The sequence below is a fragment of the Stegostoma tigrinum genome, chromosome 7 (assembly GCF_030684315.1).
Source record: "Stegostoma tigrinum isolate sSteTig4 chromosome 7, sSteTig4.hap1, whole genome shotgun sequence".
Lineage (NCBI taxonomy): Eukaryota > Metazoa > Chordata > Chondrichthyes > Orectolobiformes > Stegostomatidae > Stegostoma > Stegostoma tigrinum.
Genome location: NC_081360.1, coordinates 20,731,412 through 20,758,036, shown reverse-complemented (window position 1 = coordinate 20,758,036; position 26,625 = coordinate 20,731,412). Strand labels below are relative to the sequence as shown.

At 40.5% G+C, this 26,625-nt stretch overlaps 1 protein-coding gene across 1 annotated transcript; it reads left to right on the top strand.

The window, feature by feature from the left end:
- The first annotated feature begins 815 nt into the window (after nucleotides 1–815).
- Nucleotides 816–25,486, top strand: si:ch211-227n13.3 (uncharacterized). The gene is made up of 5 exons (XM_048534644.2): nucleotides 816–940; nucleotides 4,352–4,890; nucleotides 17,707–17,785; nucleotides 23,300–23,401; nucleotides 24,646–25,486. Exons 1-5 carry the CDS (start codon nucleotides 828–830, stop codon nucleotides 25,244–25,246), a joined length of 1,434 nt encoding a protein of 477 aa, XP_048390601.1. The 5' UTR covers nucleotides 816–827; the 3' UTR covers nucleotides 25,247–25,486.
- Nucleotides 25,487–26,625: the final 1,139 nt, after the last annotated feature.

Here is a 26,625-nt window from a genome sequence, read left to right as displayed (position 1 = left end):
CTAGGCCCGAAACGTCAGCTTTTGTGCTCCTAAGATGCTGCTTGGCCTGCTGTGTTCATCCAAGTCCACACCTGATTATTTCATGCTTTGGTTCCCTCTTTGTTGAGAGATTATATTGTCACTGACTTCCGAATTTTAAAAATAATCCTAGCTGTTACTGGTGTGAACGATAAACACAAAAAAAGTGTTTATCCCTTTTCCATGTTATTATAGCGGTAGGAAGATTACACCCGCCCGCCAATTCAAACCAATAACCTCGCTTTCCTTTGCCACGATTGGACGGATATGTATGATTGACGGTGGTATAGCCCAAACAGATTGTGGACGGAGTATCAAAATAAACTACTAACGCTTACTAAAAACCGAAAGAACCGCAGATGCGATAGATCAGGAATAAAAACAAAGTTGCTGGGAAAGTTCAGACGGCCCAGCAGCATCTGTGACGGAAAAAACAAAGTTAACGTTTCAGGTCCAGTGACCTTCCTCCCCTGACGCTTTCTATTTGGCTTTTGCGTGTGATTGACAGGAAAGTAACCCAATCCAAAGAGACGACGTGCTGACGCGAGCGTCCGTGTAATGAACGTGGAACAAGTTTGACCGTCATTAGGAGGGTGGGAACAAAACCCGGCCCTGCTTTTATTGGACTGCCATGCGATTGATGGCGTGGCTTGTCTTATGGGTGGGAACTGTGTCGCTTGGCCTTATTGCTGTTGAACGAGTGCAAGTGATCGACAGTGGGCTGAACCAATCGTACGCGTCAGGGGATGGCCCGCGATTAGGGCGCGCGCGTTTCGGTTAGGCTGGGCGCTGCCTCGCGCCGAGTGGGTATGATGCGGAGGCAACGCCGGCGGTGTGTTGGTGGTACCGAGCGAGCTGTTTATACTTTACGGCAGAACAACTCTCTTAGTCAAGAAGAGGTGGAGAGCGCCTTCGGAGAATTGTAAGGATTTCTTCGCGCACTGCTTTCTCTGGTTTTTCCATGTATTTCGCTTTGTTCAGCAGGTGAACTGCACAGAGAGCAATCTCAGATCGATTTATTGTAGGCTTCGGTACTGGAGAAGTGTTGAAACTCAGTCAGGATGATCGGCCTCACCATGTTAAGACCACTAGATGGAGAAGCAGAAGTTGGCCACTCAGTCCTTGAGCCTTCTCTGTAATTCAGAGAGATCACAACTGATGTGATAATCCGCAACTCTACTTTCCTGCCTTTCCCCCAACCCTTGATTCCCTTACTGATTTATTATTGTCAATTTCAGTCTTGAATATAATTAATGATCCAGCCCCAATAGCCTGCGGTTAAAAATTCACGACCTTCGGAGAAGAAATCCCCCCCCCCATTTATGTTTTATGTATGTGACTCCTTGTTTTGAGACTATGCGTTCTGATTCTAGACTCTTCTCACAAGGAGAAACCACCTTTCTAGACTGACCCTGTCAAGTACTGTAAGAATTTTGAATGCTTCAATAAAGTCATCTCTCATTCTTCTAAACTCCAAAAAGTATAGGCCTAAACGCTCAATAAGACAATCCTTCCTTGCCTGGTATCAGACAAGTGAACTTTCCCTGGGTGGCCTCCAATGCCAGTATATCTTTGCTTAGGTAAGGGTGTTAAAACTGTTCACAGTATATAATCTGTGGCCTTGTATGGTCATAGCAAAACTTCCCTATTTATATTCTCCGTCACCTTAGAAATAAAAGTGAACATTTCATTGTTCATGCCCCATTTCCCCCATACCTGTTGAGCTTGTATGCTAGTTTTTTTTTGAGATTTATGCATGTGGCCCTGCAAACCCTGCAAAAGATGTTATAGTTTTCTGCAGGTTTTCTCAATTGAAATAACGTCTAGCTCCTCTATTCTTCCTGACAAAATACATTACCTCACATTGAGGTTATATTCCACATTGGAAGGCATCATTCCTCAGAGAAGATTCCCTGAGTAGTATGATGGGCCTGGAGCCTGGAAACGCCATTACTGATTTTAAAATTTTTTTTTCAAACAAAAACTGGAGGTGGTGGTCAGGGTGAAATTTATACTTCTGTTTGACGGTTGCTATATTGGGACCTGAAGTAAGATTTTATAAAGAAAGCCACTGTTTTTCTGCCTTTCATGTAACAACTTGCAAACATAGATGTGAAAGCATTGTTTTGCCATGCACTTCAAAGTAAATTTAAGTTTGGCTCAAAAGTTCCTTTTTCTTCTAACTTAAAATAGAAGTGCTTGCAGGAATCCTTGCTTCTATTCGGAGAAATAAAGTGGTTTTTCTTGTCACTGCATGCAGTCCATTGCAATTCTAACACTTTATGTGCCATAGTGTACTGTCTAGATGTATACAAAGTAGGTTTTGTATCTAAAATAGCAAGGTGTCGAGCTGGATGAACACAGCAGACGAAGCAACATCAGAGGAGCAGGAAGACTGACATTTCCGGCCTAGACCCTTCTTCAGAAATTTGTGTCTAAACATTTTCTATGTGTAAAAATAGTATTAGTCAGACTGGGATGTTCTTTTGTCTCTAAGGTTCTTCAGTGAAATATTTTACGATAACATGGTTTGACTACTTCACAATCATCTTCCAAGTGAAACTGACATTTTTGTCATTTTGGAGCCTTATGTTCCACACACATGCTGTCTTAGTTGGATATTTTCTTTCCTTTAACAGCTTCTGTGAAGTAACTCAAAATCTTTGCTGTTTCCAATTTTCAGTTTTTGAGTCACTTTTGATGTTAGTTTTCACAAATTTCCCATTCCATTGATATTAATGGTGTTTGTGCCAATGAGATTGTTATCCATGACCACTGTTCCATCTCCATCACTGTACATTACAACAGTCCTACTATTGATGTTTTCCCATTTAGAAACAATCTTCCACCCCTTCCTCCTAATTGCATTCATTTGTTATGAATTTTCACCTCTGTTACTATTGACTTGATTATCTGGTCCTTACTCGTTATTTTTGCCCTTCTACCCAGCAAAGTATAGTATTTTTCACCCCAACACAGCCTAAGTTCTGCTCATCAAACAAAATGAGAGCAAACCCAAACATGCTTGTTGAACAATTAATCTAATTTTTTTTTGGCAGTTCATATTTCACCAGATTGAGCATAATGGTGTTTGCTCTTGGCAATAAAAATAATGTACACCTTCAGAATTTTCTTGAAGAATAAATTAACATTAGCTGGTTTTCTCATAATCACACTCTAACTTAACACTTTTTGTTTTATCTTGTCAACCTTATTGCAAACAGCAAATTGAGTAGTTCGTATTTAAGTAAATGTCCATGATGGAATCCATTCTGCAGCTTTTAAAAATCTCTTTCCACCTCTGTAAACCTCCTTCCATCATTCTCTTCTAGTCTTCAATTATATTTTGGCTTCTCTCACTGCCAACTAACATTTCATCCATAGGTCAACTTCCTTCAGTTCTGTTCTTTTGTGGCGTTCTCAGTGGTTTCATATTATTGGGTGAATTTCTCTGTCTGTTTTAAAGTTCAACCCAGAAGGTGGGATCTTGGTAGGGACTGAAGGATCATCTTCAAGAAATGCCTGGAATACTCGTCCAAAGATGGATGTAAGGAAAGACTTCTGAACAATTCCCTCAAATCCATTCTCTTTCTTCCCTCCATCTGTTTCCTCTACAGTCCAGTTTCTTACCTTCTCTCCTATCCATGGATCTCTACTACTTCATTGCTTCCCAAGTATATCCCAACTTTGTTTAAAGAAGCCCTTAAATTCTTTCCAGTCTGAATTCCACAATTCTCAGTGCCAAAATGTCCAAATTCATGTGCCAATTACTCTTTTTTTTTCTATTAGCACATAGATTTGTTGGAAATCGGAAAGTAATCAGAATGTTGTCCTTTTCCTGTAGGAAAGAGGTTTAATTTGGGAGTGAACAGAGATATATTAATTGTCTTTTCTCATCTTTAACCCAGTTGTACTTATAGCCCAAGTTTTAAAACGTTGCTTCCCCAGTGTAAAATGTAGAAGAGAACTACTTGTGTCAATTCCAGTGAACAAATTACAGCAACAATATTCTGTTCAATCCCTGGACCATGCAATTACTAATGTTGTGTATACACAAGTCACATTCTCTTAAAGAAAGAGGGGTTTTTGGGCTTTCCTTTTTGAGGATGTGTACTGTGTAGCTCTACAGTAAATCTTGGCTTTGTCTTGCTCTCCAGCTTGAATTTAAGAATCTTGTGCAAGTGGTTCTAGTTAGTAATTTGAAACCAAACCAGCAAGAAAGATTTAATTACAAATGGAAACAGGTCACTAATTGAGTTACAAACTTTGGTCAGTTTTTCGTTTGCCAACCTGAAAGTTTCATTTTTACTGTTTTCTATTACATTTGCTACAGGTATAGTTCTTTGTTTGGGACCAAAGAGAAAGTTGAGAAAACAGCTCTCGACGATGACCATTTTGCTCCTACCACAACAAGCAGAGATTTGGGCAACTTCCTAGGATTGGAGAATTTAATAGAGTGTTCCACCCTACCTGAACAAGTGGTGCTGAAAAATAGTGACAGTGGCAGAGCCACCGCTAGCACTTGCAGCAGTGAATCTGAAACTGCGAGACTTCTTGCTGAAGAATCCAATCTAAAATGGAACCCTCTTCTGAGGAAGGCAAAAGAGAACCTGATGTCAAATGCTGACACTCTGTTCTTTACTGTAAAGCAACCAATTTCCCAGATAGGAGGTCCAAGTCCCCAAAACCATGATGGGAATGAGGAAGAAATTTTTGAATTATCCTGTGATGAACATGATGGTATCTCAACAAACTCTGGAGAGGATTACAGAGAAACTGTCACCTGCGAAGCTTGCTCAAATGTGTTTTGGAAAGTAATAAATAGAAAGGAAACTAAGAAGAGACGTGTATCACACAAGAAACCACCGTATGGTAGGATGATGCATTTACACAATTGTTCCTTAATGCTAATTATATGCAATGTATAATGTATGCATCATGTCCTAGTAGATGACAACACATGTGCCATTGAATTTTGCCTATGATAGATGTTTCAACCATCATGTCACCATTGTAAACCAGTTGTCTCCTTGGAATGGAAAGAGACTGATTTTTTTTAAGGAAGTTTTGATGACATGTTTCAGACCTGCCTTGTCCTTAAGCTATTATTAACCCAGTCTGTGCCATAATATAGTTGCAATGAATTAACATTTCTGAACATAACTTAGTATATTCAGACATTTGAGTCTGTTGTGCCATTCAATGTGATCATGGCTGATCAGATTGTATCTCTGCTCTGCCTGCTCATCTGTGGCCTATAACAATTGACATTTATCAAAACTTGTAACTCAGCTGTAAATAAATTTCACTTGGAACCACTGCTTTCTCAGGAAAGAATTCCGAGGCATAATTTGTTTCACATTCTGGAAATGTCATCCAATTTGCTTTATATTTATAGTTCAACATTTCACATTCTGGAAACATTTTGAGAATCGTATCCGTAGAGTGGGGAAAACTGTTAGAGAAAATGGCACCAGGTGAATTGTTTCTTCAGGGGGCAACACAAACATAACTGAACAATTGGCCTCCTGTGCTGTAATCATTCTGTGATTCTACTATTTGCATATTCATTAGATTCAAGAATTATTCTTGCACAGGTTTAACAGCTGGTAGGATTTCTGAAATGCTTTTGGGATTTTGCTTGTTACCTGAACATCTGTAGCCAACCTGATATTTAACCAGCATTTCAATGAAAATTAAGAATTGTAGCCAAAGAGTTTGTGAAAAGACTTACCTTTTATCAAGTTTCTTAAAATGCCTCACTATGAATACCTCTCCATGCAGTGACTATAATGTAGACCAGAGTCTGCCATTGTAAAAAGAAGCATAGATGAATAACCTACTGGTGTCTGAAGTAAGGGTGTTGACCACAGAATTGAGGAAAATTGTTATTTGAGTAGGGCAAGGGAACTTTCTTATAAATAAGAGGTTAATGATTTGGATGAGAATATAGGATGGAAGGTTAGTAAGTTTTTTTTTGTGGACAACACCAGAATTGGTGGTATTGTATAGAGTGAGGAAAGTTTTCTAAGATTAGAGGGATCTTGATCAAATGGGTCAATAGGCTGAGCAATGGCAGATGGAGTTCAATCTGAATTAATGTAAGGTCTTGCATTTTGGTACAACAAACAAGGGTAAGCTTACAATTAATGGTAGGACTTTGGGTAGTATTGTCATTAGAGACCTGGGGTGCAGGTACATAACTCATTGTTTGCATCACATACAGACACAGTGGTTAAAAAGCTGTTTGGCATGCTTGCCTTCATTGCTCACTGCTTTTTGAGTGTAGGAATTGGGAAGTCCTGTTGAGGCCATACAGGACATTGATGAGGCCTCTTTTAGAATACTGTCCAGTTCTAGTTGCCCAGTTTATAGGAAGAATACTATCAAGCTGGAGGGGGCTGAAGAGATTTGCCAGGATGATGTCAGGTATGGAACGTTTGAGTTACAAAAGGCTAGGATGTTTTTCACTGGGGAGTGTTGGAGGTTGAGAGATGCCCTAATAGAAGTTTGTAAAATAATGAGGTATAGCTTTGTCTTCCCTATAAGATGGGGGATTTCAAGACGAGGGGGTACATTTTTTTTCAGGGAGAGGAATCTTAAAGCTGAGAGGTAAATTGTTATCACGTGAAATGAGCTTCCTGAGGAAATGGTGAGTGCAGGTACAATCTCTGGTTAAAAAAACATTTGGATAAGTATATGAACAGGAAATTTTTAGAAGGATGTGGGCCAGGAGCAGGCAGGTGGAACTAGTTTAGTTTGGGATTATATTCATCATGGACTGGTTGGACAGAAGGGTCTGTTCCTGTGCTGTACAACGCTTTCCCTGAAGTGCCAGCATCAATTTAACATAGCATCCATAGCACACTCCAGCATAGCACTGAAGTGCCAGTGTAGTTCTTGTGTGCAGACATGCCAAAATAGATCTTAAACCTATAAATTTCTGCTTCAGAATTAGAAGTGGTACTGACAAAGCCAAGCAGACATTTTGGTAATAATTTGGTATGATTTCAAGTCTTGCTGTTTAAAGTGAAATATCGAAGTAACACATTGGTATGAGTGACGTTCTGATGCGATCAATTTCTTCAGTCCCCTGTCTTGTTGTGCATCCCAACTATTCTTTCTCTACTGATCCAGAGACTTGTAGCATCCTCTCCAATGCTGTGAAGTGCAAGAATTTCCAGTCCCTCCAGAACTAGTTGTGATTTTCATGTTTTTTAATTGACAAACTTGTATTGCAATTAATTACATATGAAAAATTCAGTCATGAATAGTAAATTGTAAATGCTCATTTACTTCTGGCTTTGCATATTGGCATGAAAATATCAAAAACAATTTGATCTATTGATATAGTTGACTATTTATTACTTCTGAAAATATGCCATTTGATGCATTTTCAACATGATTTGCGATAGCTGTCTTTGAAAGTGGCAGCATTCTTTTATGACATAAGAACAAATGTTAGAAATACTGAGAAGATCTGGCTTTATCCATAGAAAATTAATGTCAGTTTGATGGCCCTTTGTCAAAAAGCCTGAAACATTTAACTTGTGTCTCTGTCCACAAATTGCTGACGTGTCTGCTGAGTACTACCACATTGAATAAAGTAAAATTTATGTCATCTACGTTATTCTACTATCATATTTACATGAGTGCATTGAAGAATAATTTCAGTGCTGCTATTATGATTTGCAATATAATAAGTTCTAAGTCACTAAAGTTTAAAATTTGGAATTTGAGTTACATTGCATTTATGCATTCATGACCACTTTATTCAATTGAAGTTGAAATGTTCTGGTGGCATTCACTGGAGTAACTATTTTTCTAAAATGAGGAAAAGGTATATTTTCCTTGGACATGAAGAGGCAATCTAAAACAGGAAAACAGTGAATCAAATTCTAGCACAGCCATGCAGCATAGAAACAGGCCCTTCAGCCCACCATGTCGGCGCCAACCGACAAACACCAAACTAACTAGTTACATTCCCCTCCTCCTTTGCTTGTAACCTACTCTGTCCTGCTATTTAAGTGCTTGTGGTTATTGACTTGCTCGCTGAGCTGGTAACTTGTTTGCAAACATTTTGTTACCAAACCAGGTAACACCAGTGTGCCTCCAGCGAAGCTTCAGTGTTCTGTCATGCTTGCTATTTGTGTGTCTTAATTTGCTGGAGTGGGTGGCATCACTTCGGGATTTGTTTCTCAGTGGTTGGTATATTGGGTCCAGCTCCACATGTTTGTTAATGGCGTTCCAGTTTGAGTGCCACATCTCTAGGAATTATCTTGTGTCTTTGCTTGGCTTGGCCTAGGATGGCTGCATTGGGCTGGTCGAATTGGTGTCCCTCTTTGTCTATATGTATTGAAATCAGTGATAGTTGGTTGTGTCTCTTGGCAGCTAGTTGGTGCTTATGAATCCTGATGACTAGTTTCCTTCTGGTTTGTCCTTTGTAATGTTTTTTGGCAGTCTTTGCAAGGTATCTTGCAAATAACATTTATTCTGTTGATGTTGGATCCTTTTATTCTAGTCAGCAGTAGGTTTTTGGGCTACCATGATTCCCAGGGGGCAGAGTAATCTGATGGTCATTTCAGATGTCCTTGATTACATGGTGGCATGACTAGTGTCTCTGGATGTGTTGTCTTCCTGTTGTGGTTTGTTGTGTAGATATTGGTGGACTATGCTTTTCAGGTAGCTGTTCTTTTCTAAAGATGCTGTATAGGTGTTTTTCCTTCGCTTTAAGTGCTTGTCTAGATGATTAAATGTTGCGAGAGTACTTGCCTCCATCACCCTTTTCAGGCACTGTGTTCCATGTTTGTACCATCTTCTAGGTGAAACTTTTCTTCAGATCCCCACTAAACCACTTAAACACCTGGTGGTGAAAAGATTCCCATTACCTACCTTGTCAATGCCTCTCAATTTTGTAAACCCCTGCGCCAGGAAAAGCAAACCCAGCCTATCCACCCCTCTCGCCCACTCCAGCCTATCCAGCCCTCTCGCCCACTCCAACCTCTCCCATGCAGAACGTGCAGCCCTCCGCTCCAATCCCAACCTCACCATAAAACCCACGGACAAGAGAGGTGCAATTCTAGTATGGCACACTGACCTCTACATCGCTGAGGCCAGGCGCCAAGTCTCCAACACCACATCCTACCGCCCCCGGATCATGACCCCACCCTCGAGCACCAAACTATCATCTCTCAAATCATCCACAACCTCCATCACCTCAGGTGACCTCCCACCCACAGCCTCCAACCTCATCGTTTCCCAACCCTGCACCGCCCACTTCTATCTCCTTCCCAAAATCCACAAACCTGACCACCCTGGTCGACCTGTTGTCTCCTCCTGCTCCTGCCCCACTGAACTTATCTCCACCTATCTTGACTTCATTTTCTACCCCTTGGTCCAGGAAATCCCTACCTACATCCGTGACACCACCCACACCCTCCACCACCTCCAGAACTTTTAATTCCCCGGTCCCCAACACCTCATTTTTACGATGGATGTCCACTCCCTATACACCTGCATTCTCCATGCAGATGGCCTAAAGATCCTCCGCTTCTTCCTGTCTCACAAGCCTGACCAGTCCCTGTCCACAGACACCCTCATCCGCTTAGCCGAACTTGTCCTCACCATCAACAACTTCTTCTCTTTCAATTCCTCCCACTTCCTTCAGACAAAGGGTGGCCATGGGTGCCCGCATGGGCCCAAGCTATGCCTGCCTCTTTGTAGGTTACGTGGAACAATCCCTCTTCCGTACCGACACTGGCCCTAAACCCTACCTCTTCCTCCGTTACATTGACTGTATCAGCAGTGCCTCGTGCTCCCATGAGGAGCTCGAATAGTTCATCCACTTCACCATTACCTTCCACCCCAACCTTAAGTTCACTTGGACCATCTCAGACACCTCTCTCTCGTTCCTGGACCTCTCGGGCAACCACCAAGAAACCGATATCCATTTCAAGCCCATAGATTCCCACAGCTACCTAGAGTACACCACCTCCACCCACCTTCCTGCAGAAATGCCATCCCCTATGCCCAATTCCTTTTGCCTCCACTGCATCTGCTCCCAGGATGAGGCATTCCACTCCCACACATCTAAGATGTCCTTGTTTTTCAAGTACTTCAGCCACCCCCGATGCACCAACGCACCCCCCCCGCCCTGTGGTCAAGAACTCTGTTGACTGTATCTCCCGCATTTACCACAACTCATCCCTCACACCTTGTCCCTGCAATAACAACCAAAAAAAACTCCCCCTTATCCTCACATACCACCCCACCAACCTCCGGATCCAACGCATCATCCTCTGACACTTCCACCATCTTCAATCCGACCTACCACCAAAGACATTTTTCCCTCCCCACCCTTGTCTGCTTTCAGAGGAACCACTCTCTCTCTGACTTCCTTGTCCGCTCCACACTCCCGTCCTGCCCCACCACACCTGGCACTTCTCCCCCTGCAACTGTAGGAAGTGCTACACCTGCCCCCCACACCACCTCCCTCACCCCTATCCCAGGCCCCAAGAAGACTTTCCACATCAAGCAGATGTTCACCTGCACATCTGCCAATGTGGTATACTGCATCTGCTGTACCCGTTGTGGCCTCCTCTACATCAGGGAAACCAAGCGGAGGCTCGGGGAAAATCGTTAGGATTAAAAACAAAGTAGGATTTATTACTACATTCAGATCCTAGAAAATTTTTGGCAACATATTTGCACTTGTAACAAAAAAAGGAAAGAATTTGCAAATTATCAAAATCAAAGATGCTAAGTAAAACAAAACATCTCTAGCAAATGCTGGCGATCTGAAACAAAACCAGAAATTGCGGGAGAAACTCCAGGTCTGACAGCATCTGAAAGCACTTGATATTTCAAGTCCAGTGACAATTGCAGACCTTCTGACTCTCTCCAGCAACTTCTGGTTTTCATTTTATATTGGAAGTAGCTTGCCTGAATTAGAGTTCAGAAAATCCCATTCCAGAAGTCTGTTCACTTGAGGTTTATCACTTGACTGTGCACAGAAGTGCCGTGGAACTCCGTTGCGAGCAAATTGGTGGAGAAAATGTGGCCAATTTTAAACTGGGAATTGGTTCATTCTCAGCAAAACAGGGTTTTTTTTCCCTAAAATCAGACTTTTCTGACAAATTGAAGTCAGAGGCAGGCACTTAACTGAACCTGCAGCTGGTTATGATGAGTTTTCCTTTGTCACAAGAAGACTTGCAAAATAAGTCAAAAATTAAAGGTGATTTCAAATGAACCAGCAGTCTCAGTCATGTAACTGGTGCTTTGGATTGAAATGAAAACAAAATGCTGGAGATCACAGTCAGGGAGCATGTGGAGAGAGAGCAGGCTAAAGTTTGAGTCTGGATGACTCTTCAGCACTGACGTGAAGTGTGGTGGCACTATTTTATGCAGTAGTTGGGTGGGAGAGTTGTGGGGTCGGAATGCTGGAGGAGAAAGGATGTTGATAGTTCAAATTAAATGATTCCTCTGCCATTCTTGCATTTCAATGAGGTGTCTACTGCCAGACTGGAAAGAACAAACCCCCATTGGAGTTGGGGAGGGGAGAGAAGATGTGGTGACAAGGAAGGCAACAAGTAAACCTAAAAGGGAAGGAATGGGAGTGAATTAACAAATTGAAGGTGTCGAATTCAAATTTAGTTTAAATCATATGCTGGAATTTTCATTATTTGCTAGCTGCCTCCTCTAAATGTGGTTGTTCTGCAGACTTGTGATTGGAGTAAATCATTCTACCACAAATCTTTCCAAAATTAAGTTTGCTGATACTAAAGGAAAATTATAGGAAATAGACTTTCAGATGCCAAGAAATCTATTTTAAAATGCCTATGTACAAGATGTCACATTGTATAGAATCTTCTAGGGCCCAGAAGAATATGGGCTTTGGCAAGAAATCTTGATCTTCATGTGAGAAGTCCAGTAAGGCCATTCTTGACATCGAGAGCAACTAATTGCACTTTCCAATTAATTTGTGGGCAGTGAGATGATTCTCGGTGAAAATGCCATGAAAACCCCGATGCCAAAAGCCCTCCATGAAAGTCAAAGGAAGTACATGAAAACTCCAGGTTGCACCTTGCTCTGCTGGACTGCCATTTTGACCACCAGGCAACAGTTACAGAGTATACTATATGGGCCCCCGCTGCATGCACCCCTCTTCAAATGATGCCACCAGCCTCTGAGGACTTTCAAGGCATCAGTTTGATCCACTTTCAGTATGCATCTGTAATTTAAAGCTACAGTTTGGATACACTAACCAGCATTGCAATCCCTATTGTGAGGACACTTATTAGCGCCAGGCAATCAACTTGCAGATGGGACCAGGTACATCTCAAGACAGCTGACCTGCTCCCTTAGCAATCACTCAGTTTAATGGGTAACTAGATGACCACAGGATTTGTGCCTTGACATTTAACTGTGTTGGCACTTCTGTATAATGGCTCCCAATTCTGCCATATTGTCTTGTTTTAGTGCAGACTTTTGAGCCAGGCTCATTTTATAATGCTTATCAGTAATGATCACTCCAGGGGATAGTGATTTTTTTTTCAACCACACAGCCATTACTGATAGTATGTGGGGGTGGTTCAGGGAGATGGCTGCAGACCTTCAATGACTGTGACCAGTCACAGTCCAGGGTCTTGCCTGTAGTGCCCATGGTCATGGGATACATCAGGCGACACTCTAAATGGGCCATGATCCATCCTGTAGAGCCATGAGAAGCTGACAGGTAGCTTTAAGGAGAATCGTCAGGGTTCTGGTTAGTCATTATCTTTGGCTGTCTGTCAGAGTTGGTTATGGGGCTAGACAACAATCAATCTTGGAGGTCCATACCTTGATGCTGAGTTTAAAGGGGAATGGTGTGGAAAGGAGTGTTCTATGGTAGTGAGTAGGTACATATGGTGAAGAAGAAAGCCAGAAACATGGATTGATGTGGGGACAAGGATGGCGATAGAATGTTCGGGAAGTATGTGGTGAGGGGAGTGGAATGTGTTCCTGAATGAGCAGACAATTATCTGGCCTGTTGGAATGGGAGATTAATTACTACCAGATGAAAACAAGTGATAAGTGGGATGGTGAAAGTTTAAAAGGTTCAATTTGTGTAATTTGTAAGGATTTTCTTTAATCCCCTGGAGCCTGAGCTAGAACTGAATGATAGTCCATTGTGAATTTAAATTCCTCAATCTGGTAATGTAGAATCATAGCATGCTAATTGTTTGGATAGAGTCCATGAACCATCTGAACAACATCCCACTCGGGCATCCTGCTGCTTCCCACCATCTCCATTAAACCTACATTTCCCATGGCGAATCCACCTAGCCTGAATGCTTCCACAGTCCAAAAAGACAATCGGGAGCACTCTGAGGAAATCATGGAGACACCTGGACAATATGCAAACAGTTGCCTGAGGGTGGAATTGAGCTGGGTCCCTGGTGCTGAGGCAGAAATACTACTTGCTGAGCCACCATGCTGCCTATTGTGATCCCATGTAAGGAAACTTGAGGGGAAGTGCTGTACAGCTGTGATTGTGACCACATTCCTCGTGTTGACATTAGTGAGACATTTATCCTATTATTTGCTTTGAGCAATAACTCATTTGATTCATTATTAATATAATTCATTATAACTGGGATCAAGTGATGAGTATGAGGAGTTGGGGCATTCTTAAGAGGGAAATCGGGAGGGCAAAAAGGGGTTATGAGTGCCTTGACAGCAGGTTAGGGATAATCCAAAGAAATTCTACAGTACGTTTTCTTAGAGCAGAAGAGCAACTAGGAAAAGAATAGGCCCCTTAAAGATCAATGAGGTTGTAGGTGTGGAACCACAGGAGATGTGTATCTTGCATTTTTACTTACTGTGGATAAAGACATGGAGGCTTAGGAAACTTGGAAATAAATATATTACTTTGATATTCACATTACAGAAGAGGTGGTGTTAGAGGTCCGAGAAAACATGGGTGGATAAATCTCTGGGACCTGATCAAGTGTATCCCAGGATGTTGTGGAAATAAGGAAGAAACTGCAGGACCCCGAGCAGAGATAATTGTATCACCTACAGCAGGACTGGAGGGGTGGCTAATGTTGTGCCTTTAAGAGAAGCTGTAAGTAGAAACCTGGAAACTTTCGACCTGTGAATCTGACATCAGTGGTGGACAAAACAAATTGCTGGAAAAACTCAGCAGGTCTGGCAACATCTGTGAAGGGAAGAAAACAGTTTCAGATCGGGTGACCCTTCTGAGCTTTTCCAGCAACTTTTGTTTTTGTTCCTGAATTACAGCATCTGCAGTTTTCTTTGGTGTTTATTAGTGGCAGATAACTGAGAGGAGATTGGAAAGCATTTGCAGAGGCAAGGACTGATTAGAGACAGTCAGCATGACTTTGTGTGGGAAACAGTCTCTCAAACTTGGTTGAATTTTGTTTTTTGAAAACGTGACTGAGAAGGTAGATGACAGCATGGTGGTGGACACTGTCTATATGGATTTTAGTAAAGCCTTTTGAAGTTTTGCACAGTAGACTAGTTAGTGAAGTTAGATCATATAGGACTTGGGGAGAGCTTACCAATTAGACAAAGGGCAGTAATGGATGATTGCTGGTCACAGGCATCCAGTCTGAAAAATGGTGTTCTGCAGGGATCAGTGTTGTGTCCACTGTTCATTATTTACTTAAATTATTTGGATGAGAATCTTGGAAGCGTGGTTATTAAGTTTGTGCGCAACCCCTAAATTGGTGGTATGGTTGACGGTGAGGAACGCCAGGGTGGGAATGCTCAGTTGGTGCAGACACAGTGCCGAATAGACTGCTTTCTCACTGTGTAGGGGTTCCAATTCTAATTCGACCAATGGCCTAAGGAACGGCAGATGGAGTTTAAATTAGATAAATGCAAGTTGTTGCATTTTGATAAGACATCAAGCACAGGACCTGTGCAGTTAATGACAGCACCCTGGGGAGTGTTGTTGAACAGAGATCTAGGAGTTTGGATATGTAGTTCTTTGAAAGTTCTGTCAAAGGTAGACAGACTGGTAAAGGTTGTGTTTGGCATGCTTGCTTTCATTGCTGAAACCACTGAGTACAAGAGTTGAGGTTGTAAGTGAGGTCACAAGAGTACTGAGTACAGTTCTGGTTGCCTTGCTGTTGTTAAATTGGAGAAGGTGCAGTAAACACTTACAAGGACATTGGGAATGGTGGGTTTGAGTTAGGACAGGCAGGAGAGGCTGAATAAGCTGGGACTTCTTTCATAACAGCAGGGAGGTTTGAGGGGTGACCTTAGAGGTTATAAAACCATGTGGGGGATAAATAAGGGGAATAACAAAAGCCTCTTCCCAGGCTAGGGGAGTTCAGAGCTAGGGGGCTCATTTTAAGGTAAGGAGAAAGCTTTAAAAGTGACCTAAAGGCAAAATTTCTTTTTTAAACAATGGTTCCTATGTGGAATGAACTGTCAGAGGATGGAAAGTACAGTTAACATATTCAAAAGATATTTGGATAGGTATGTAGAGGGATATGGGCCAAACGGGGCTAGTTTAGTTTGGGGAAACTTTCTAAGTATGGACCAAAAGATCTAGATCCATACTGTATGATTAAGTGTATTAATACAGTACTTCCTGGATGATAGCTAAAGCTCCAGTTGGAGATGGGCATGTCTCATATCCAATTATTTAGAAAACGTGACCCCCAGCCAGCTTTGAATACAAGTCTTGAAGTGGCATAGGGTATCTGTCTAAGCAAGAAGCTCTGACCACAGGGGCAGACCGATTTTAGAATTGTGTCACACCAGTAGTCCCATTCAGTGATTGTGCTGGCCATATGATTCCAAATTTTTTAGGACCTTGCAATGCAGCCTCTACTTATGTACAGAGAGCATAGAGGACCAGTTATGCCTTTTAAGCATTTAGACCGAGCCTCTGGATCTACATAAATCTTAGCCCAGATGCCTTTTGTCCATCCAAGGTCCTATTGGAACACTTCAGGATACGTCCTAATGACTTTGTATGTAGCATGACTTTCTACTTTTAAGGTCTGTTGCCAATCCATGCAGATTTTCTGCAACTACTTTTTTTTTCCCCCCCTCCAACCAAAAAAAGTTGTACCACCAGAAAGGGGACTTATTGCGCATGCTTAACTGGAGTTACACTGGGATATACTGGGACTACAAGTGGCCAATCTAACCTTTGTTGTCTTGCATGCTTAAAGGCAAGATACCCGATCAGAATTTCCATAAGTTTTCTTCCCAACAATCAACAGCGGCACTTGTGTCAACAGGGCAAGGCAGATCTGCGTGACCTCCTACCACCCTTTCCCAAACAATCTAAATTAGGTGGTCCAGACTTTCCCAAATAGCATGAAAAAGTAAACTGGGGCCTATGGAAGCTAAGTTTGCATGTTTCCTCTTCAGCTCTAGAACAATACCATATGTGATAATGGACATAGCCCTGGCAGAACTATTGATGGACTGATGCCTTCAGATTAAGCTTAGGTTTTCAGACTTAACCAAACTAAAGTGGCAAGATTGAAGGAAAACAAGAGGCCCAGAAAAGGGGCCATGATGGGCATTGGCCAGCTATCAGGAAATATTGTCCATGTAGAAACGTCGGTGACTGCTGTCCATGCATTCAGGGCCTTGCACATTTGTTTTTAAATGAAATGAATATCTTGCATGGCAAAGCACATTGACCACTTGTAAGCAGGAACTCTTGAGAGGCAGTTGTTTAGACAGACCTGCCACCATCTGCATCCTATGGAGAGCAAACGCCGCCCATTAAAAGCACAAGAGCCAGTCCTGAGGACTACAAGGAATCTGAACCTGTGATAGAAACAGGGGGCAGAAGCTCAGTTGGAGATCACCACTGAAAACGAGACTCCTGAAATGGTGGATCTTCCCTACTAATTATACACCCCCTGACTAGACTGTGAAAGCACAGGAATGGAGCCATTGGCAAAGCAACACGAGAGGCCTCGGACAAGGGGGAATTCCCAGGCTTGGATGGGGCGGATATAAGAACCCCTACGAGGTCCATGGTGAACCACTCACTGATCTCCTTGTAGAGTTCATTTGAGTAAGAATTCCCATGGTAACAGACAATGGCCTTCCCAACTAGAACTTTTCACCTGAATCTTTTAAAAAGTAGATCTATGGGGCTCCTGTGGTGCAGTGGTAATGTGTCTATGCCTGGACTGAGTGACTTGGATTTAAGACCCATGTGTTCCAGAGGTGTGTAATAACACTTCTGAACAAGTTGTTTTAAGAAAAGCAGACCCAAGGGGCTCCTGTGGTGCAGTGGTAATGTCCCTACCTCTGAGCCAGCAGGCCCAGAGTCAGGTCTCATCTTCTCAACAGGTGTGTCATAAGATCTGAGCAGGTTGAGTAAAATCAAGGAGACTCAAGGGTTCCTTTCCAATCATGTAATTTTGTCTTGGCCTTACGTCTTGCAACACTACCACATTAATGGCATTATCACATTAATTCTACTGTGTCTGCAGGTGTTGTCAGACCTGCATTGTTCAGCAAACATCATGAAATTGTCACATTGCATGTGAAATGCTGTGTCTGGACTAAGGGTGTAGTGTATATATGCTTAATATCCATAGTTCCAACATTGATGTTTTCATTGTTTTTAAACAAATAGACAAAGCATTACTGGGTAGCAAGTGTTTCTGTTTGAATTGAACATAAACACTTGACGTTTTTCAGATCCCACCTCTTTATCATGTGACCAATGGATTTTGAAAAAGCCTTTGCTGCCTAGAAGTCATGTACAGAAAAGCAAAAGGTAAGTAAATCACAGCAATATAACCTTGTTTTCTTGCCACTAACACTTTTTGATGTACTCAACATGTAAGTTAAAGTTTCAACCACAAGATTGTTAGATATGCATTCATAGTTGCAAATTTTAATTTCAGAAATGCATGTTTTACTTCTGGTATTGGACAGAAGACATAAAGTGGGCAGTATGGGGTATGCTACAAAGAATTTTAGGCATCTCTGTTCTTTGTCAAATGCTGTGATTACATGTGCTAGTTCATCTTATACTTTGCATGTAAGGTCACTCCCTTTTTTTCAAAATTATTTTGGGGTTTCAGAGATCAATATCTATGGTAAGTCATATTCAAGGTAGTTTTTGTATTATTGAAAAAATTATATCTAATGTCTTTGCTTAATTTACAATTAAGTGCACAGTAAGTTCTCATTTTAAAGTTGAATCAGTCGGTGTTTTCCAGTTTTTAATGTTATTAACAAGCTAGTGACACTATATATATTTGTTTAAAGTTGAGAGTTTCAGATTGTTGTTTGCCACATCATGGTCTTCCTGTACTTTAGTTCTTTCCCTGTGCTTATACTCTCGTAACTCAATTCCCGCTAGCCTTCATCCACAGTTCCTGCCACTATCCTCAGTTCCTGCCACTATCCTCAGTCCTCCCTCTTGGTCTCCCCACTTCCTCTGACGCCTATTCCCACCTTTTTTGTCCTTGCCTTTCAAGAGTCCAGTATTCACTTCTGCTCTTGCTGCCATTCAGAACTTGTACTGAAGTTCTGGGCACCACCTAGTGGCAGAAGTTGAATAGTGCAGGTAGTTCTGCCAGTTCCTTCCATTTAACAGGAGCCAGGTTAACTAAAATGTGTTTAACTGGTAACTTAGTGCAATTGCATTTATGGTATTTTTTTTAACTACTTTTGTTTACAAAGAGAGGCATTTAGAAATGTATACTACAACTAAATTTTCTGTTGGGAAAAGTCCTAAAATAACTAACTGTGCAGTGCTTGTGTTTTTATTTTTATCTTATTTTCCAAATACCTCAGCTGGAACAACATAGTGTTTACTATACCGTACTTGTGAAGTAAAGTTGTACATTTTTTTCTTTGAGAGAAAAAAGTCTGCAGGAAACTAAGACTGGCTTTGACATACATTCCAATGGGAAACAGTGCTTCACTTTAAAGTCATTTTCAGGAATGCAGCCACAACTTAAGTGAGAATTTGCTGTATCTTGTATCATTTGCAGTATGCAACAGGCTCCTTTTAGAGTCAAAATATCTGTTTGTTTATATCAATTTTTTTTTAAGTCTGCACACACTTCCTGTCCATAAACTTCATTCCAACTGTTCTGTTTTTGTTCCTGTTGTACCTCATCTGTTGTGTTGCTTCCAGATTATACCTTCTCTCGGGCACACTTGTCTTAGAAGGGCCACAAAATAAATTTGTTGGAATCATTCCAGGGCTTAAAGGGTTCCTTTAAGATTGCATATTCTTGGGTTGAATTTTTAAGTGGTTGAGTGATCTAATCAAGAATTTAGTTATTACTAAATTATTCCATTGGGTAAATACAGAAACTACTGTTTCTGCTAACAAGGGAATGTAGAATGAGACTACAATTTTATATCAGAGGAGTAGGCCATTTATAGACAAAGGGCACAAAATCCATAACTCGTCTCCTGACGGCTTGAATGCTGCATCAGTTTTGGATTTTCAGACAGATAATAGTTCTTTTCTGTTCGGTTAATGTGCCAAGCAATATAAAACAAAGGTAGGTAAATGGTTAGCAAGAATTGCAGATGCTAGAGTCAGTCAATGCTGAGGTGCAGCAGAGTCTACATTTTGGGCCTAGACCTTCCTTCAGGCCTGGTGAGGGGTCTGGACCGAGACATCTGTTCTCCTTCTGGTGTTGTCTGACCTGCTGTGTTCCTCCAGTTCCACACTCTGTTGACCAGGTTAATGGAGTGATGGAACTGCGGTACAAATCATTCATAATATAACTGCTCTTATCCTTATGTAACAAATCTGCTTTTGAATCGAGACTTTCCTGAAGAGGTGATTTTGGGTAGGTCAAGTTAGTGATCAGAACAATCAATTCACTTTTTTTAGTTGATAACTGGCAGCAGCCCAGTGTCTCCCTTTTATGGTTTTAAGTTATCCCTTTTTATAATGTTTGCACAAATTCCTTGACATTTGGATCTCCTGTATTTTTATAGTGCATCTTCTAACCAATGTAAAGTTTTAATCTAATACCTAAACAACAAAATAACTCCATGGCAAAATACAGCTATAGGCAAATTATTATTCTATTCTAATGATGAAATTATTCTACAAGTAATGTGTAGTACTTAATATTTGTGCTTAACATTAAAATGCAGGCCCAGTACAGCACATTAGACAATGAGAAGAAACTTTGTCTTAAAAAGTAAAATGACTAAGTTGTTTACAAACTAACAATTTTTGTAAAAGAGCATTTATAAGAACACTAAGTTTCAAAAATGTTTAGGATCACTAAACTTTTAAATTTATTTTTCAATTGTATTTATGTTAACAAGTTTTTGTTTGAGACAGACTTTTGATAGCCACCTATTACGAAAATGGTGAACTGCATTTCTGGGGTTCCCCATATGATGCATTCCCAGTCTGCAACCAGTGAGAAAGAAAATCTGAGTTGAAATATTTTCTCTTCTCAAATTGTATACTTTTAGGGTGAATCTAATGAAATGATGGTACGGTGGCTTAGTGGTTAGTAGAGCAGCCTCACAGTGCAAGGGACTTGGATTTGATTCCTTGGGTGACTGTCTATCTGCGTGGAGTCTGCATATTCTGTGTCTGTGGGGTTTCCTCCCACACTCCAAAGGTGTTAGGTGGATTGACCATGCTAAATTGTCCGTAGTATCTGGAGATGTGTGGGCTAGGGGGTGATTTAGCAGTGGGAAATGCAGGGTTGCAGGGATAAGGTTTGGATAGAATGCTGGCATGGACTTAATGGGCCAAATGACCTACTTCCAAATGATTCTGTGGAAAATCTTAAATGTTTTTAAGATACACAACCACTTAGGTCAAAAGCTTTATTTTGAACACACTGGATTATAATAATGTGCTACATTACCAACGAACTAATCTGAGTAAGTTGCAAAGCTTTTGTATTCTAGTGAGGGATCACTAAAAACCAAACTGTTCACAACAGGAAACCAGGAACCACAAAATGTGACCACATAGTCTATTTTAGTGATTTTCGTTGAGGTATTTGACAGCATAGAGAAATCTCGTCTTCAAATAGTCCCATGAAATCATTCACATTCACCTGAAAAGGTTGGAAGAAGCGTACTTTTTCTCTGATGTCCGATCTGACAGCATGTTTTGGATTTGATTAACATAATTTTAGTTGAATGCCAGTGATTAATTAAAGTTTGGTATCTTAAAGTGCTGATTTTAGGACCATAATAGATGAATTAATAGATTACAAAGTGGCACGATTAGCTCTTCTGCCTTTTCCTGTCGCAGTTTTGAAGTTTCACATTTGTGTGGTATATTGGCCTTCATTGTGAGAGGTCGAGTACAGGAACAGAGGTGAAGTGTTGTAGTTGTACAGGGCCTTGGTGAGACCATAGCTGGAATATTGTGTGCAGTTTTAGCCTCCTTTTGAGGAAGAATGCTCTTTCTCTCAAAGTAGTAAGCAAAAGTTTATTAGGCTGATTCTGGTGATGGCAAGTTTGATGTATGAGGAGACATTGACTGACTAGGTTGGGATTGTTTTTCACTAAGTTCAGATGAGTGGGGTGGGGAGGGGAAGAGAAGGAAGAAAGAGGGGGCGGTGGAGACAGATCTCCGACTTAAAGTTCCAATTGAACTGGATAGGGTAGTTGTAGTGAGGATATTCCCAATGGTAGGTCTGTCTAGAAGCAAGGGTCACAGTATGGGGATTCGGGCTAGATTATTTAGGATAGAGATGAGATTTCTTCACCCAAAGAGTAGGGAGCCTGTGGAATTCATTACCACAAGACGTAGTCTATGCCAAAATATTGAACATATTCAAAAGGCATCAAGATATAGCACATGGGGCGAGTGATCAAAGGTTAGGGGGAGAAAGCAGGATTAGGCTATTGAGTTGGACAATCAGCCATGATCATGAAGAAGGATGGAGCAAATTCTATGGGCCAAATATCTTCAATGTTAGAATGGAAAACAAGTGACAAAACCAAATGTGCTACATTCAAAAAATGTAATAGAAAATACAAAGTTTTGCTTTCTATAATTCTAATCAAACACAGCTGAATGTTTTAATTGACCTGGCTCCTGTTAATGGAAGTAGTTTAACATTTAGTGATTTGTAAGTGGGGAATTTGAACAATACTTACTGAAAAATGAAATGAAAAAACCTTCAGAAGAAAAGCAGAACTTCAAGCTGAACACTTTTCATTGTTGATTATATGCTCTTAAATCTGTAGAATGTTACAGTGCAGAAGGAGATTGTCCTATCATACTCAACGCTGGATCTTTTGGTAGGATTAACAAGTTATTCCTAAAGCCCTGCAAATCTATCTTTTGACTGATCCTATTGAATCAGTGTCCAGTTTCTTTGGTAGCAATTGCCACATTATAAAAGCACACTTGGTAAAATAAAATCTTATGCTTTGAGTCCTTTGCCAATGACCTCAACTTTGTGTCCACTGCTCACTGAACCTTCTGCTGCAACATAGAATTCTGTTTAAAAGAAGAAATGCCTTTTCTTTGCCGTTTGAAGGCCAGGAAACTTAAATGGTACTGCAGTTATCCCAAAGTGAAACATTAGCTCAGAGCACCTACTGTTGTCTCATGTTTCCAGCATTTTAAACTTTATTTCAAATTACCACTATCTGCAGAACTCTACATTCACAACATAATCTACCTGTGTAAACACGGGCTTTTGCATCCAGCTGTCAGCCTGTATTGCAGGGAAATTTCTACTTTCTGGTTTTTAAGTTCTACTAAGCATTGCTGTTTTACCGTAATAAAATCCCAAGCTTTTCAAATAACTTCAGACTTTAAAATGAGACTGAACTTTTAGATGCCAATAATTCTGCCTTTAAAATTTTTAAAAAGTAGTTTAATTATCACTACTAATTATTGAAGGGAGCATGTTACTACTTCTGAGCATTGTCTGTCTGCCTACACACACCTCTATGTGGCTTTGTATGCAAGTCCTCTTATGGACCACATGGGTGCATGTATGAATTTGAAAAACTTTAGCCTATTTTAAATTTCAGTTGGATATAAATGTTTGTATAATTATGGGTGGGGAAGCAAAAATACCTCATCATTTTTTAATAGTTTGACTTGCTTTAATGTTCTTCCTATTTTCTCTAGCTGCAGTGGAAACCTTTAAACTACCCTGACAATTTTACAAATATTAAGCTACATAGTGCTATTCTGCATCTGGCTGCAATGCAGACAAATAGATCAGCTTCAAAAAGTGTGTTGGAGCTGTTTCTTATTCAAATGGAGTTTGTTGTACATGGTAAATCATTCCATGATTTCTGGCTGTAATTGCAGAGAAATTTGGTACCTGAAGAAATCTATTGGCACATCTACGCAGAGTGAAGTTAGTGGAAAATGGGTTCCACGGTGTTCCCGACCTCATGTGTTTCTGCAGAGGTAAAGTAAAATTCCTTCCCAAGAAGATTTCTTCATCTTGTGCAAGATGAGCTGAGCTATCAGTAACAAGCTTGGTCAGTTTTCTTTCCCTTACCAGGTTCAAGTCTCTAATTCAATGAACCCACAATTTCAATCATCTTGAAATCCTGCAATGCTGAAAGAGTTGTGATAACTGTCATTTTTAGGAATGATAAAATTGGTTGGGGGCAGAATGGATTTGTGAATTACTTTTGTGGCAAACAATTGCAATAGTTTTTAGTACCGCAGTTCACTTGTCATTCAATAACAACATTCCAATGTAATTAGATCATAAGACTGTAAACACCAAGAGCAGTAGGCCATTCAGGCTCTCATTTTCACTTGCTGCCATCACTCTCAATTCCCTGAATGATCTAGGATCTACCCCCACAGCTCTCAGGAAAGGAGTTTGAAAGATGCTGTTCTGAGGCTCAGTGAACCCAAAACATTAACTGATTTTTCTCCACAGGTGCTGCCAGACCCAATGTTTGTTTTTTATTCATTTTACAGCAACCCCCCCCCCCCCCCCCACCCACTCCTGCTTTGTAGGTCTCTTTGCCTATCTCACTCACTCTCACCCTCCTGTCCCTGACTAAATCAAACCACCAAGTGGTGTGACTACCTCCTAGTGCTAAGAATTCATGTAACTTCCCGTTCCTAATGTTTTATAATGTAGTTCAGCCACCAGCTCAAACTTTACTAATTGTTATGTTCATCTTGGATCAAGATGGCATTGAAACACCACAAGCTGTAGTATTGTCATCAATTGTACACCTTATGTTTTAAATTAGTCAATTGTACTACCTTCCTTATTAACCTTGATGAGGTGTGTACTCAAAATTTTAAAACAGTACTAACAACCTTAGCAGAGACTCGGGCAGGTAGCTCCTTTCTCTAAACAAGAATCAATTCCAATTTACTCCAATGAACCTAGCTGTTTGACTGCCTATCACTGGATTATTTTCCCCATCTGCAACTATGATGCTGACCACATCTTGGTTTTCATACTGTAATTCCTCTTCCTCAGTGATTAGCTGTCATTTTGACTGGTATGTAATGAGAAAACTGAATCTAGAGCTACCATTAAAGAAGCAATGCTGTAAATCATGAGTTTAATGCAGTTTAAGTATTACCAAGTATCTACCTGTCAGTAAGATAAATTTGGTTTTCCTCGACTTGCTTTTCATTTCTGCATAACATTAAATTACACTATATTATAACTGCAGGAATCTACGATCTTGTAAGAGAAAAGTAGATGCATTTCTGGCTGAGCATAGAAAAAAACCACCTCAAAGGACTAAGAAAAGATCAAAGAAGAAAGAGCTCTTCATTTTCAAGCTTCCTGAATCGCCATCTTCCATTGTAATCTCAGATAATGAACTTTCAGAAGTAGAGATTAGTACTGTCAAAAGAAAACTTATCTCAGCTGTCCTGAGCAGAGGAGACAGGACCAAAAAAGGCAGCTGTGATTTTTCTGATGACTCTATTACACATGAAAGTGGATTTTACAGCTCTGACTACAAATCAGTGCAGTTCGAGAGCAGCACCTCTACAAATGTAGATAAGTTTACATTTGATTTCAGGCCATTGAATTTTGTACCAGATGGAAAAGCTGCATTTTCAACTTCTACTTCACTATGTCCTGAAAATCAGTTGCATCCTCAAAATGAAAAAGGGAGAAAGTGGGCAGGATTACAAAACAAATCACATTCTAAGGTCTCTCCCAGTTCTTTTGGTTGGTTAAAACCTAGTGGTTTTACTTCTATGATTGCAAAGCTGAAGGCCAGACCTTTGACTTCTTCAGGTAGTGTTGTTAAAGAGGCATGATGTGGCTATTTCTTCAAACTTTCCTTCAGTTCACTACAAAGCTCCACACAACTGGATATGTATCTAATGTATGAGTCTGTTGTACTTTGCTAGATTACTGACTATTTTTAAGTTTGCTAGTTTAATAAAATGTTTAAACTGTAACTGGCAAATAATGCAAAAGTGACTAATGTACTCAAATAACAATGGTCATATTGCCTATGACCTTACCATTAAATTGTAAATCCTGCCCTTGTTTTATTTTACCAAGATGCAGTACAGCTATTTCTGTTAAAGTGAATTGACTGTAACATGCTTGACTAGCATGAACTGTCAGCTGCATAGTGATTTCTTTTTTGCAACTTTGATTTTCTACTGGTGATTTCTCCAGCATGAGGTCACACAAATGCAACTATTGACCCCCAATTGGTGAAGATTTGTCATGTATATAAATGACAAGTGGACACAGCACTGATTTATGGCTGGGAAAACAACCCTCTACAATCACTGTAAAGTGTTACATGTATCAGATCCAAGGTCTAGGGCAGATATAGTTGGGGTGAGTTGAGTTAAATGGCTAACTTTTCAGGAGGAAACATTTCTCTTTATTTGAAGAGCAGAACAAGCATTTCAGATGTACGATTCCAGAAGAATCCCCCTTCTGGCAGCTATACTTCTGGGGAATTCTTGTGTATAACCCTCACATGGACTGGCATGACAACATTTTGGGCAATACAAATCTAGTGCATTTTTTAAACAGTAGAATATCAATCCCATTAAGACAAAAGTTTAACACTTCCAGCTGAATTCCACAGTACCAGTAAGTTTCTAGGGGTAGCAAGCATAAAAGAAGCTTTACATGCACTACTGCTAAAATAATGTTTCCTCCTTTGAACCAGATGGCTCTAGTGCTTCCCTCCACTTTTAAATCTTTCGTAGTTACTGTGACATCTCTATTAGGGATCTCGTGCTCTGGTTAAAAAGCACTTGCTATAAAAACAGGCCAAGGAACTTGATTTTGTCCTAGTGTTAAATCAACTAAACAGTCTTCCTACCATTAGCAACTGTTTCTCTTAATTGCTTAAATTTCTCTGCCTTCTCATAACTGTTGTTTCAAGTCTATACACAATTAATCCCTTATCTTTCGGCCCTTCTTGAACAAGGGGAGTTCTTTCACAAAAGCTTGGGGAAAGTACTAAGCATATCTAAAGTTAAAAAGGTAGAGTAGTACATGGCCAACTGGTGAAAAATACATGCAGTAAATTCAAGTCACTGATTCCATTTCTCCTCAGGTTGTTTTGAACAAAAATTCCAGCCTCTCATGTACTGCAGTCCTTTTTGTTTTGCAGGTTGTCACGTCAAGGTGTTTCGGACAATGTTGTTAGGGGCAAAATACAGTA